At 44.8% G+C, this 15,339-nt stretch overlaps 1 protein-coding gene across 3 annotated transcripts in view; it reads left to right on the forward strand.

Annotated features, from left to right (window-relative positions):
• Window positions 1–15,339, forward strand: part of LOC119383523 (splicing factor 3B subunit 2) — a 50,739-nt gene that overhangs the window by 30,412 nt on the left and 4,988 nt on the right. For all 3 annotated transcript variants that reach the window (XM_037651717.2, XM_049412562.1, XM_037651715.2), the window contains 10 exons: window positions 321–472; window positions 1,197–1,389; window positions 4,148–4,228; window positions 5,643–5,717; window positions 6,483–6,633; window positions 8,142–8,293; window positions 8,602–8,691; window positions 11,124–11,231; window positions 14,021–14,128; window positions 15,099–15,337. In XM_037651717.2, coding sequence (XP_037507645.1) covers window positions 321–472; window positions 1,197–1,389; window positions 4,148–4,228; window positions 5,643–5,717; window positions 6,483–6,633; window positions 8,142–8,293; window positions 8,602–8,691; window positions 11,124–11,231; window positions 14,021–14,128; window positions 15,099–15,337 — 1,349 coding nt within the window. The remainder of the gene's footprint in view (window positions 1–320; window positions 473–1,196; window positions 1,390–4,147; window positions 4,229–5,642; window positions 5,718–6,482; window positions 6,634–8,141; window positions 8,294–8,601; window positions 8,692–11,123; window positions 11,232–14,020; window positions 14,129–15,098; window positions 15,338–15,339) is intronic.

A 15,339-nucleotide genomic window follows, 5' to 3' on the forward strand; every position in this document is an offset into this window, starting at 1 on the left:
AACACATAATTGTCGGTATGCACAGTTTGGCTAGTTTGGGCGCTTTGTAGGCAGGCTTTATTTGTGACTGTTAGTGATATAAGAACACAAACATTCAGCTAGAAGCAACAAAGGCAGTAGATATTTTCTTGCATGGACAAACAAGAAGTTTGAATTGAACGAACTTATGCAACGGAGCAGTTTGAAATTAAGCGGCTTTAAAATAAACTGTAAACGTGCCTCAGGTGAGGCGCATAGCTCTATCAGCAAGGGCTGTAAATTATGCGATTGTGTTGTCACACAAAGTGTCAGCTTTGCCGGGATTGATCTTGCACATGCAGTCGAAGAACAAGAAGAAGAAAAAGAAGAAGAAGAAGCGTGCTCAGCGAAGGCAGCAGCAGCAGCAGCAACAAAAGCAGGACGATGCGGACAAGAAAGCGGCCGACGAGAAGAAGGAAGGCGACAAGGGGGAGAAAGAGGACGTGGACGTGGAGTGAGTCGGAATTTTCGCCTCTTCTGACTGCTAGTTTGTGTTCTCAAAATGATCTCCAGCACTTCCATGGAAAAGCTCTGCGTTTATGGTATAATCTGTGGTCACTATTCTTCTGCCACACAGTGTTAATCTTTGTAGACACACGTTCTCGTCATTCATATATGAGAAGCGAAATCTTCCTATCCAACGAAAAGCTTGCATTTTATGTGGCTGTGCATTTCATCTGGCTGCATCAGTGTACAGTCATATAGTGAACCTACATATAACAAACTGTTGCGTATATTGGACAGTTTTAAAAACTCCTTCAATATATTTTCGACATATAAAGTATTTTATACATAAAATTACGTTTATGTGGAACTTTTCTGCACTCTCCTTCAGATTCATTATATCTGGGTTCAACTATATCGCAGGAGTGAAACGAGCCAGTATGTCGTGATGTCATGCATTAACCTCTCAGATACCCTAAATGCTCAAACTGTTCCCTTGAAACAATTGTTACGGTAGTAAGCTATTTAGGGCGCTCTGCCACTTGTTAGTCCGTATTTTTTTTGAGTGATTATAGTGCTTAGACCTTCTAACGCAAAAAAAAAAAAAACAAAACAGAAGAAATCCCAAGAAATGTTGCGTTGATACTCGAGGTCAATTGTGCAAGACCTCTTTCCACATGCAAACTCTTCATGCAGTCACTGATCCCAACATGCTTGAGTTTTTCTTTCGTCAGGTACGTGCAGGAGACTATAGATTCCAAGGACCCATATTACTACCAGTTTCTGCTCATCTTTGAGAAGTTCAAGCTCCAAGAGCCGGAGAAGCCCAAGACCGACACCGGCCCTGTGACCGACCCTGCAGCCATCGCACAGAGGCTTTTGGAGCGCAAAAAGCCAGCCGACTTGGATGAGAAGGACGATGACGACGTGAGTGGTTGGCTTGCTTGTCATCCTGGATGTCGTTGTTTTGCTTTTCGGGACCTTTGTGATGTTGCGTGGCACTGGCTGCTGGTCAGCTTCGTTCTGAGCCTTTAGCTTCTTTTACTTAATTTATCTGCATCTGAATAAGTAGGTAAAGTTAAAGGCTGTGTTGTAAGTCAACCATGTCTATGCCCATAGCATTGTATATAAGTTAGCTGGGACAGCTCGTTTTGAGTAGGTGGAAGGATGCAGTTTCGCTCACACCATTTTTATGGGAGCTTGCAGAGTAAGAGCCACACGTGACGCTAAACTAAATCTCTAAATGCATTGGCATGATTAGTTTGCTTGCTTAACCGGATCAAGTGGCCTTTTGTGCTCTTGCCTACAGATGCATTTCGTGCACAGCATCCTAGCCACACGTATGAGACATGCACTAGTATTTACAGGACTGTGGTTCTTGCCGCTCCTAGCTGACTAGAAAGGCTGTTGTTTATTTTTTCTATGACATACAGCATTGTTGTATCCTACCATCACAATGTGAGCAGTAGTTCCCGACTGCAGTTTGCAAGCTTCAAAAGCATGCTTGGCCGACTCCAGATTGTGATTGCACTAGATGTATAGTGCATCAGTGACTATTCAGTCATCCTTGCCTGTGTTCTTAATTTATTGCATTAATCTAGAAACTGGCAGGCAAGAACTGTAGTTTTGGCAACTTCTACAAAGTTGGTAATAAGTTAATGGCCGTTTTATCTGCAGATGTGCTGCGAGTTAGATTAATAGATCTGTGGAATTTTTTTTTTCTCTGTATAGAGTTTTATCTTTGCATGATATGCAATGATACTATGATACTGCGTGTACAGGTGCCCATAAAATAATTCAGAGTGTCGGAGCGGTGGTCACTGGTCAGTGGAGCACGTCAGTGAAAAAGTAGTGCCAGGGTCTGCGCATGCGTGATATCTAGGCTTGTGCGAATAGTAAATTGTAGGTTCGAAGCAAATAGTTATTTTAGTCGAATAATTTCGAATCGAATTCGAATAGTATACATCGCATATTATAAAGAAAAATGAGCATATTTGTCATGACCAACCAACCTGCACAATGTTGTTTTAAAATTGTAACAAGGCATGTGCAAATATTCTTTTTGGTTCAAAGGAAGTGGAAGCAACTTTGAATAGCAGCAGGATTTGGCTTTCGGTAGAATGCAAGTGATAACCTGTAAAATATGTTACGTTTTAAAATTTACTATACTTGGAGCACCTAAGCCGATATAACAAGCTTTTAAACTTAAAAAATGATGAATCGATGTGAGGGTAATATGTTCATTTAACCTTGAAGTGGGGCTTCGCAGCAGTGTGGATTTTACCTGGAAAGATGTATTCACGGTATAGCACCCCTCCACTGCAGTGAAGCGATCTTTACAGGTGGGGTTACAACTGGACTAATATACACCTATTCATTCATTTCGAATACTTCGAAATTTTCAATAATTTAAATTCAAATCGAAGTGAATTCAAATACTGCATTATTTGTTCGAATATTCGCACAAGCCTAGTGATATCCCTAGCAAGCTCGCCTCGCTCCCCAGTGCATCAAGATAGGTGTTGCCTTGCTTCAAAAGAATGGAGTTTGCCTTTTAGCGTTTCACAGGGGGGCTGTGCAAATGGGGTCTCTCAAATGCTCTGTGCGCGCGGTGGAGCTTACGTGCCCGTGCATGCGCCTTAATCGGCATCAGCGCCTTTGAAAGCGAGATAATTCACTGGTTCATTAGTCACGAAATGTGACTGTCTGGTCGCCAGTCACTGACAGCACTTGCAGTAGCAAAAATCAGAAAGCGGCATACCACAATCTTATGTTCAATAAAGCATCTAAAAGTTAATTAAGCACCAAGTAACTAAGAGTAATTCAAGAGTCCCAAGACTACTTTATATAAATTAGAGTTATTAACAAGACCAAAACAGGGACATCAGACAACACCTTTATTAAAGCGTGCTAAAGTGTATTACTAATTAAATGAATGTAATTACTCATTAAACTTAATTAAGTGTTGAGAACAGTAATCGAGACTACACAGCATCAAAACTCCGTGATAAGACTTTTCACGCCAGATTAATACTAATTAAGAGTTCATTTAACTTCATTAATTAGTGAGAGTTAATTAAAAGTTCATAACTGAGAGCTAATTAAGGTCGCGCCTCAAGGATTACGCGTGCGTTTAGAGCACGAGCACACTGTCGCCTACAGGCCCCGATACTGCCCCCCCCCCCCCCGCATGTGTTGTCACAGCGCTAAGAGGAGCGAACAGCATGGTTTTTAATGCAAGGCAATGCCTATCTAGATACACTAGGGAGCGAGGCTTGCTTGCTAGGGATGCCGCACATGCGCAGATCATGGCTGTATTTTTCTGTGGGTGTGCCCCGCGAACGAGTGGCCACCTGTCCGGCGCTCCGAATTATTTTGTGGGCACCTGTGCATAATCTTTTCGCTTTATCGTGGTAGACGAGTCAAGAGTGCGACATTTTAGCTTACTGGTAATGCATACCTTGCTAGAGCGTGCCATGTTACAGTACTAATGATGCAGTGAATTGTTTTTCGAAAATTGTGTATTGGCGGTGCATCACCAGCGTTCATACCACAGTGCTGACAACTACGACGGACAAGTCATATTGCTGTGTTGGAAAGTCATGTTTGAACTATGCAGCACAACTCTTTGGTAATTGTTGATGTTGAATTGCATGCTATAACAGATGTTTCTCCTGTGTGACAGATCAAAATGGAAGACAAGCCCAAGCTGTCGAAACGCAAGCTGAAGAAGCTGAGCAGAATGACCATTGCTGAGCTCAAACAGGTCAGTGCGCAGTGCCCGAGGTGCTATACTAGGCAACTCATTTAAAAATACTGCTAACATGCAGTACTTTACAAAAGCATTCAGGATCCATTCATTACTAAAGCTGTCCGACTAAGTTACTAGGTTTAAGTGCTAGACCACAACAGTTCTCATGCTAACTTTTTTACATTGGCTCAAACAGCTTTATGTAAGTGGTTACACCACAACTAGGGTAAATCATTCTTGCAATAATATTAATTGCGTTCGGAGTATACACAATTGTCAGAACTGCTTCAGGGTCCCATTAAAGTGGTTACCACAGATAACTCTTTCTTAACTTATACTTTTTAACCCACTACGGTGGTCTAGTGGTTATGGTGCTCGACTGCTGACCCGTGGGTCATGGCAGGGGCGTAGCCAGAAATTTTTTTCGGGGAGGGTTCAACCATACATTATGTATGCTCGTGCATGCGTTTGTATGTGTGCATGTATATATGCGCAAGCAAAATTGAAAAATTTCGGGGGGGGGGGGGGGGGGGGTTGAACCCCCCAACCCCCTCCTTGGCTACGCCCCTGGGTCACGGGATCGAATCCAAGCTGCGGCGGCCGCATTTTCCATGGAGGTGAAAATGCTTGAGGCCCGTGTGCTTAGATTTAGGTGCACGTTAAAAAAAAACCAGGTGGTCGAAATTTCCGGAGCCCCTCCACTACAGCGTCTCTCATAATCGTATCGTGGTTTTGGGACGTTAAACCACAAAAATTATTACTAACTTATAATTTATAGTATTCGATCTGCTTTACCGCAGCTTCTTCCTGTGCATTGATCCGCAATGTTCTTGGGCATTGTTGCTTTTAATTCCAGACAGCCATATTTCCATAGCTCCCCCCTGACGCCAGTGATGAATATCTTTTCCTGATTCGAGGACTGTTATAAGGCACCTCTTGTGCATTCAAATGATAAAATGGAGATGCTGGAAAAGAGAAACGGCAGACAAGAGCAGTATGAGCACATACATACGAGCACGTTCCTGTCAGTATGAGCAAACATAATATTCATTTTTTTTTTTTAGCTTCACAGGAGCATCCTTCATGGTATAAAATTTCTTATATCACGTGAAATGGCATTAATCTTTTTGTCCTGCCTCAGAAAATATTCTCTTTTGTTGTTCTTCTGGTTTATATTATTTACTCTTACCTCAGTAATGAAGTTCTGCAAATAATAAAGCTTTAGCACTTGCCGCTTCTCGTACTCACCAGAGGCACCACTTGTCTGAAACAAATGGCCACAGGAGCATTTTCAGTGCACCGAAGGCAAAGCTGTGAACCAGCTGAATTTCTCATTGTCTTGTGGAAGAAAGAAAGCAACAAAAGTGGCTAATGCTTCGTTCTTTTTTTTTTTTATAAATCGTTTCTTTTTGATGCTGTTGCATTACAGAAGGTTACCCGGCCAGAATTGGTGGAGATGCATGACGTGACTGCCAAGGACCCAGTGCTGCTCCTCCACCTAAAGGTAATGCACACACGTGTGTGAAAAACATGTAAAAGTGTGTGTAAAGAAAGGGCAAGGAGGTTAACCAGGACAGAGCCCGGTTGGCTAAGAGGCACTGGGCAGAGAGAAGGAATACTAGTTTGGCAGGTGTGATTTGCGTAACTGAAGAGGGTAACGGTTTCTTTCGCACTTTGCGATAGATCACACTTACAAAGAGTTAACTAAGAAAAGTAATTTCTTAGGCGTGTTGGTGATGCATGTTAATAAACCTTAACAGTGGGGGGAAGACATGGACAAGAGAAATGAGATAGGCAACAGACAAAAAACTGACTTTCAAGAAATTTTTACTGCAGAAACACAAGGAAATACAGTCGAACCAGAATATATCAAATCTCAAGGGGATCACAAAAGAGTTCCATATGTAGGTAATTATAGGTGTAGGTAACGAAAAGATATCGAAGATGATTTTACAACTGTTCTACATGCGCAATAATTCGTTATATGTGAGTTCGATATATGCGGGTTTGACTGTATGAGAATATCGCCACATCACAAAACAAGCGCTATTGCCTTGTCGGAGAGAAAATCTCACTTTTTGTCCTGTGAACATAACCAAAGCTTGATGTAGGCACACTCTATTTTTATTATGTCTCTCCCCATCTCTATCTCTCTCCTTTTTTTTTTTTGAATTATTTTTTTTGTAGTTTCTTGCATTCCTGATATAAATGTTAGTTGAAAGTAGGCACATTGACTGTTGCCATTCCCTGTACTTGTTATACCTTGCAGTCCTCACGCAACACAGTGCCAGTGCCCCGTCATTGGTGCTTCAAGCGAAAGTACCTGCAGGGCAAGAGGGGCATCGAGAAGCCGCCCTTTGACCTGCCCGGCTTCATCAAGAAGACTGGCATCATGGAGATGCGGCAGGCCCTTCAGGAAAAAAGTATGTGCGAGGCACATGCGCCGTTTCTCTTTAAGTGAAGTTTTTACAACTCGATATCTCGGTGGTGGTGTCGTACGCCAGAAACCCTGCGCCAGCGAGCGTATGGAAATGCGGCCCTCGAAGGTGTGCTGGTTGCACGCGTATTTGTACGCACCATTTTCCAATAATTGATGTTCTCTCGATCGTGGGCTTGTCAGCAATATGCCGTTTCTGGTACGGCAACCTGATCTTTCATCGAGGTGACTTGCCATTTCACGTTGCCACATTTTCAGTATTGCCTGGATATGAATGCATAACTGTCGTTGCCGGTAGCTACTGAAGTGTTGCGTTGCTGAGCACGTGGGTGAAGGTCCCATTCCGGGCATGGAGGAAGGAAGCGGCTAGGAGGGAGCATTGCGCTATGCGAAAGAAAGACAAGTAGTGCGTCAGGCACTCGCCAAGCTTCGCTTGTACCCAGTTTACTGATAGGGCAATGGCTTCTGAATTTTTTTAGCATCTAGTGGCATCACAAGATGTTACCGCTAAGTGCTCTCTGTATTTTCATTCTTAAAACGGTAACAGTGTAATATTTATTTACTGGTTGGAACCTTTTGCTTTTAACGCGGTAGCGTTAGAGAGCTCGTGTCGCAGAAATTCTATCGTCGGTGTCGGGACCCTTGATTGTGAGCGAAAAATCGAGAAAGGAAATGGACAACTATGTCCATCTAGCGGAAAACATATTAAGCCAATGCCGCCTTTCCAGAGGAGGCGTTGATCAAGCAAACAGCAAACGCTAGATAATGTGCTGCCATCTGTGAGGCATTGTGAGACTCTTCATGGCCTCAGAGATGGCAAGCGCGCGGCGTGCATCTTGGAGGCCATGCGACTCTTGCTTTAGATCAAAAACCTGTATGTACCATTCTCGCGCGCGCGCGTGTGTGTCTGTGTGCGTGTGTGTGTAACAATACACATTAATAAGTATGCACTTAGTGGTTGAAGTGCGCACCAGGGGCCGGATTTCGCTATTGCGTTCAACTCTTAAAGGCGAAGCTTAAGGGTCCCCCAATTTTTTTTGTGACAATAGAAACTAGATGAGATGTGGTTGCTCAGTACCAGCAGATGATGCCGGATATCTCACTTGCCTGCGATGCTTGTGGACAACTTGCTGTGGCAGTGAAGGAATGGCACTTGTCAATTTCTTGCACTGTTACACTGTTATACAAAGTGCTGCAAGGCTCATTGCACTTATGGCACCCTCCTATATAGCCGCACAATCATAGTGAGGCAGTTTTCCTAAATATTGCAGCGTATTGCAACAGTGGTGTTGCATTTAGTGCATCTTTCTAAAGGCTTTTAAGTATTTACAACGCGTAGTCTTCAAATGGGTTTAAACGGTGAGCCACTTGCAGTCTGAAGTTACGAGTCCTTACATTCGAGTCCCTTTCATTGGGTGCGGGATGTTTTTTCACGCATTGTCTATCCGTATCGGTGGCCGCAGTTGTGAACTGTCTCTCGCGTGGCTTTGCAGGAAGACCAGAAGACAATGAAGGCCAAGATGCGCGAGAAAGTGCGTCCCAAACTGGGCAAGATCGACATTGACTACCAGAAGCTGCACGACGCTTTCTTCAAGTGGCAGACTAAGCCTCGCATGACCATGCACGGGGATCTGTACTACGAGGTGAGCTTTGTTCTGGACTGCTGGCTTCTTGAAGGTATTCACGTGTCAGCTAACATAGTGTTCTCAGCATCCCAAACATATGTACTGTCAATTTAGAACAGACCTTAGCATGATGGTTGTGTCATTTTTGAACTTGTTAACGGGCTGGAACTATTTATCGTGCCTGGTCGTAGTAGCAGCCTCACCCGGAGTAAGCTTACTGAATGCCTTCTCTTTACTGTTATAGTTATTAAGAGCCTGTTTGAGCACATTGTTAAGAGGAAGCATTACCTAGGAGTACGAAATAAAATCATTTTCTGCGATTGCAGGGCAAGGAGTTTGAGACGCGGCTCAAGGAAAAGAAGCCTGGTGACCTGACCGATGACTTGAGGATCGCTTTGGGAATGCCCACTGGTCCGGTGAGTTACTTAGTAGTTAGTGGGTGCCTCGGAAAAATGTTTCTTCGTGCACTCTTGTGTGCGTACTAGGGAGAGGCGAGGGGGGAGGGGGGGAGCTTCAGGATGGAAGTGGTAAAAGCAGTTTAGATGCCTCCGTTTTATCAGCAAAACTTGTGTTTGGAAAACCAGATGGCAGCTATCTCTTTTCCTACTGCCTGTTTCCCTGCTCATGCTATTTGACCTTTCTACGCTTGTGCTTGTAGGGGAGAAACAACCAAGGAGGTTCTATAGAACCTCTGGAGTGGCAGTCCCGGCCGCCGCCAACGGGAGCAAGTGAAGCCGCCGGCGGCCATGTAGCTAGAGGAAAAACAGGGCGCGACCGCCATAGACGGCAATGGAATACAGGCGGCGCGCGCGTTGGTTTGCAGTCCCACTATCAAAAAATGAGATGGAAACTGCTTTAAAGTTACACCCACGAACAGTTGCCTCTTCTCGTTTATGAAACAAATTATGTCATACACCCATTGTCAGCTGCAGACTTTCAGAATAATCTGTTGTCGAAGGGGTGCTTCGTATATTGAGCGTGCTGGCGCACTGTAATTACATATGCGTTACTAGGAACTGGGTTTTTGTGTTGTAACGGCGTCAGTGTTCAAGGGGTAACCACAAGCTAACGTGGAACGCACTTATTCTCTTTACATAAGCACACATCCGTCACGCGAACATTTGACCAGAAGGAGGATTCGCAAGCATTAACCTACGTGGGCGACGTGTGCCATCACAGCAAGCGCAGCGCGCACAGCCTCGAAACGAGGTAGCTCGACCTCTCAGACTAGACGCATAAAAAAGTAAAGCAGCCGCGTCCTTCGGTGTTTCGGTTTCGGTTTGGTCGGATTTCAGAAGAGTTACATCTTGCTTTTGCCGCAATTTCTTCTTTTCGTAACTATTTGTGTTGAAGCAACGTCAAGGAGGTAGAAATTAACAGGCTTTCGTAGATGCGCTGGGAAAGCAGGAAAAATTGTAGGTACACTGCCAGGCCGTCTGCCCCGGTCGTCTGCCCCGTTCTGTCGAAGCAGCATTCTACGAAGTGAATAGAGCAGAGGTGGTTGGTTGTTCCTTGGTAACCTGGCGCAACCCAACGCGGGGGATCGGCCATGAAACGGGCAGCACCTTATTTTAGAGATAAAATTGTTTTACATGCAGCAGAGGTGGTCAGAGCTGGTCACCGTCCTTAGCTCTCTAACGACTTCTTAGACCGGCACGTTCCCAGGTAGAACGCTGCGCGCAGTCTTTCGGAAACATGTAACACTGATAATCACGTCATGGAATGTTGCGTTTGCCAATTCCTCGATAAACATGCATCAAATTCGATATCCATGCACCGGATAAATATGCATGCACGCCGTCAGTCTCGACTTGCAAGAAAACACCAGAAAGCTCGGAATTCTAAGGGCGTTCAGACTTCCTATTCGTACCAATAATGCTCGGTACGTCCAGCTAGACTGCACGCGCATTAACAACTACAGCCCATTATTTGGCACTTCGTGCATACACTTAAAAATCACGTAAAACGTCGTGTCAGCGAGCATTTAAAGCTTAAAATTTTTGTCGATACAACTGTACGCATGTATTACATGTATGCGCACATTTCAAATTGTTTCCAGTTTAACAGCATGCACGGAAAAACAGACAATCGTCAGCGAACGAAGTGAGGACACTTACACGTGAAAAGTGGCCCCGCCACGGTGGTCTAGTGGTTATGGCGCTCGATTGCTGACCCGCAGGTCGCGGGATCGAATCCCGGCCGCCGCGGCTGCATTTTCGATGGAGGCGAAAATGTTTGAGGCCCGTGTGCTTAGATTTAGGTGCACGTTAAAGAACCCCAGGTGGTCGAAATTTCCGGAGCCCTCCACTACGGCGTCTCTCATAATCAAATCGTGGTTTTGGGACGTTAAACCCCAGATATTATTATTATTATTACACGTGAAAAGTGATCTCGGGCGTCTTCTTATTGCGATTTGTGCCACCATAAGCGACGCACGAAGTCACCATGGCCTCGTAAAATGTTTAACTGCTTTACAAAAGCATGCCACCGTCCCCAAAGACAACTGCGACGGCGGGGCAACGAAGCACACTCCGTCGTCTGCTTCCGAGTTTTTCCTTTAGCAATATGGCGGCGACCGGCTTCACTTACGGGGGTGCCACCTCCACTCCAGAAGAAATAGTATATAACCTCCTTGGAAACAACGCATCGTGGGCATGAATACTAGATTGATTGTGCTGTCGAAGCATTTCATTATTTGGCCTCCTTTGAGAGCAGCCGTTTCTGATGCAGCAATGAATTTCACTGCCAATTCAGTTCCCGTTACATGTGTTCAGCAGACATGTGTTCTTGTCCTGATGGCACATGTGTTCTTGTCCTGATGGCACTTTTTTTTTTCTCCCTTTTCTAGAACTCCCACCGGTGCCCTCCACCGTGGCTCATTGCCATGCAGCGGTATGGACCGCCACCCTCGTACCCGAACCTCAAGATACCAGGTCTCAACGCCCCAATTCCAGATGTGAGTGTTCCCGCCAAAGGAGCACTTTTTTTTGTCGTGTTAGCTTAAACTTAAACATCTTCTGTACATGAGGGAAAAAACATGGAACCCTGTAGCTAGCTTCAAATTATGGCACAGTCCCAAATGTGAATTTCGGAGCCTGAATCAAGTCACCGTTATTAATGCAGTGTAATTTGCATGGACCTGAAAGTGTAACAAGCCATCCTAATTGTTTCTTCACTTGCTTTCGCTTGAGCATTTCATGAAAGTGGAACGTTTGTTGAAGGTACTTAGCCGTCCGGCCTCGCATTTCGATGGAGGCGAAATGCTAGAGGCCCGTGTACTGTGTGATGTCAGTGCACGGTAAAGAATGCCAGATGGTCTAAATTTTCGGAGCCCTCCACTACGGCGTCTCTCATAATCGTATTGTGGTTTTGGGACTTAAAATCTCATGTATTATTATTAAAGGGGTCATGAACCACTTTTCCAAGTAATGATCTAATGGCCTCAGTATCGGAGTGTACTGCCTCCCGAATCGATTGCCGCAAAAATTTCTCGAATCCGTCAAGAATCAGCGGAGTTACGGGGGTTTGGCGCACGCTCCCAGCGCTTTCTCTCTTTTCTAGTGCCGGCGAGCGCACTGGAAGCTAGACAGGGAGGGATGGCATGGGGGAAAGAAGGTACGCCAGCGCGCGTCATGAAACGCGATCGCTCTCCCGCTGTGATTCGCTTGCGCGAGTGCGGCTACCGTGTACTGAGGAGTGCGGCGCCGGCAAGTGGTGGCACCCCGCGGCAAGAAGCGCATCTGATCCGAACGCAGCTCTCGATTTACGTCGGCTATCGGCCAATAAGCATGCTATGTCTCTTGCGACGTACAGCGGACAGACGCCCCGCCCACCGACGAGAGTGAGAACCGGCCTCTGTTTGAAAAGAGGGTGCCTGGGGAAACGGCAACTTCGCGCTCCGCTTGTGGCCATTACGCGGCGCGCACGACTGTAATATTTGGCAGAGCAGTTCATAGCCGTGTCAGCTTTCCGCAGGATGTGTTTTTTCAATCAGCCCAAGGGGTGCTTCATGACCCCTTTAAGGTACTTAGTCAAAAGGTCACCGTGCCAAAAACTTTTTTTTTGCTGTGTTTACTCCTGGAACACATGCCCTTCTTTTAAAATCTTATTCTGTACATCTCTTTCACAAATCGAGCATGTGACCGCCCACCTAAAGCGCGTATACAAATGTATATGAAGTACATCACAATACAAACGCTGGCTCCTCCTTGTACAACTATTTATTAGGGGTGTGCGAATATTCGAAATTTCGAATATTTTTCGAATAGTGTTTGCTATTCGATTCGATTCGCACTGAAATTTTACTATTCGAACTATTTGAACTTCCCAAAAACAAATGCAGTCAACGTCCGGTTGAAAGTGACCCCTTCAGATTTTCAATATGCTTCACCTCATTACACTCTCGTATTGCGGCAAAGCTGCCTTTCAAGCTCCGTTACGGTCGAACTTAGCCAAGAGACAAAGTCCGGTTGGAAGTGGTCCCTAGATTTTCAATATGCTTCACCTCGTCACACCCCTGTATTGCGGCAAAGCTGCCTTTCAAGCTCCGTTACGGTCGAACTTAGGCAAGAGACAGTCAACGTCTGATTGGAAGTGGTCCCTAGATTTTCAATATGCTTCAATTCATCACACCCCTGTATTGCGGTAAAGCTGCCTTTCAAGCTCCGCTACGGTCGCAAATGTATTAACTCAAGAAAACGCTGGTTCCAATATGGAGATGAAAGATGTGGCAGAGTTTGGGGCTCATTTAAGCTGCTTTGGACCTGAAATTTGGGCAGGAAGTCCTAAAAATCGGATGCCGAAGCTTTTTAGCATCCAAAATTTCAGATGTTCTTGTATGTCGACGTCTACGAGGCAGATTTGGAACTCCGGACTTGAGGAGAGCACACCCTTGTCCGCCACATCAGTTGGCCTTCCACAGCAGTTGAAAGAGGAGGAGAGGCTGAGGAAATGGCATCTCTGCCTATCACGTGTAAAGTGTTGTCGGCAGCACTTTGGTTGCACCAAATCATGTACATAAATACAATTCGGCCTCTACATTGCCTCACTCTTGATAAGAAAGATAAGAAAGAAATATGACCCCACCAGCGCTTCATCAACCTAGCGAAAAGAAACACTTTCATGTTGCTATCTCACAAGAACATACTTAACTCTGCAACTTTTTCTGCAATTTCACTTCGAATTATTCGAAAAATATTTGAGAATATTTGAAAATTATTCGAAATTATTCGATTCGATTCGCACTCAATCTTTATTATTCGAATTCGCTTCGCACCCAAAATTTTGCTATTCGCACAGCTCTACTATTTATCCAAGATTCAGCAGAACTGATTGAATTCCATTCTCTATTTTGTTTCCATTTTCACCTGCGCTTACTAAAAAAGTAACAGCATACATTAAACGACGCTAATCGTCAATGCTTTCCGGGCTCTCGGCCAACCTAGCGACATTAAAACTTTCACTGGTGGCGTCAACTGATACTGAGTGCCACAAAGTGAAGATCCAATCTTTGCAAAAATTAATTTTCACCGCAAGCACAATGGTTTCAGGTTCTACACAGTCACTTGTGCATGACTGAATACTGTGTCTCATGTTATGGGTTCTTCATAACCACATATACTTACGAAAGATTGAATTAAATAAATACAAGTGAACGGAATGATTGAAATTCTGTATTCACCATTGCAAGCACATTGAAGTTTTCATTCGTTTTGGATGTAAAGGTGTTGCATTTTTCTTTTGCAGGGTTGCTCCTTTGGGTACCATGCTGGTGGCTGGGGCAAACCACCTGTGGACGAGATGGGCAGGCCACTCTATGGTGACGTGTTCGGCACACAGTCATCAGACTCCACGGTGAGTGCTGTTCAATTGGCTAGTCAGATACACTAGGTGCACTGTGAGCTTGCATTCACTAGAGATTAAAAGGGGGGTGGCAGTCTATTGTGGCAATACTGAACGTAATTTTCAAATTGAGCTCCAGCAGAATCCCAGTAATGAACTTTGCCTAATTATCCAGTTAAATGTTTACCCCTGTCGCAGAAGCCACATTTCTGTGAGACTGAAATGCAAAAATGCTTTTTGTTTTTAGATTTAGATGCTCATTAAAGACACATGATGGTCGCAGCTAATCGAGCCCTCAACCACCCCCTCCCCCCCAACATCACTCTACTATGGTTGCCTTATATAAACTAATGAAGATATCGATGACTAGAAGCACAGTCACAGTGATTTGATTCCGAAAAAAAATAAGTTTAGACATTCAGCAAGTAATGGTTATGTAAAACGAAACTGACTAATTAGTGTAACTGTAATTGGTGAAACTGACTAATTAGTGTAATTAGTTGACTAATTGTAGTGTAATGAACAGGTGTGCATCAAAAAAATTCCTACATTGCTGGCATTGTGTAACCTTGGTCATAATTTCTGGGCCAGTGGGCCACTGTTTTAAGCCTCTTGATCAATAGAGTAAAACTTGCCTGATGTGTTCCTGTTCGTTACGTTTTCACCGCACTCGCACTCCGAAACGGCGGTTGCTGTTTAGGGTTCACATAAAAACAGCGCAAACGATAGAGGACCAGTAAAAGGGCACAGACGGCAGCGCTGACTTACAACCCCGACCTTTTGCGCTGTTTTTATGTGTAATATGTTGTACCAACTCGCCCGAACAACCATTTTAGTTGCTGTTTATGATCTTCTGGATCATGCATTTGTATTCAGCAGTCCCCCGAGTGTATATAAACAGAGCTCTACTGTATACCAATCCACCAGCTAGAACAGTTAGCAGAGCCTTACAAAATAGAAACAATGCTTACCTTGTTTCCAGAACAACATGGTTGACGAAGAGGTGGATCGCACTCTTTGGGGCGAACTCGAGAGCGAGTCTTCGGAGGAGGAAGAAGACGAGGACGAAGACGAGGATGAGGGCGTGGAAGACGAGACGGGCCTGGTGACTCCTGCGGAGGGTCTGGTGACACCGAGTGGCTTCAGCTCGATACCGGCCGGAGTCGAAACGCCCGACATGATTGAGCTGCGAAAGCGCAAGATCGAGTCAGAGATGGAAGGGT

The sequence above is a fragment of the Rhipicephalus sanguineus genome, chromosome 2 (genome assembly GCF_013339695.2).
Source record: "Rhipicephalus sanguineus isolate Rsan-2018 chromosome 2, BIME_Rsan_1.4, whole genome shotgun sequence".
Taxonomy (NCBI): Eukaryota; Metazoa; Arthropoda; class Arachnida; order Ixodida; family Ixodidae; genus Rhipicephalus; species Rhipicephalus sanguineus.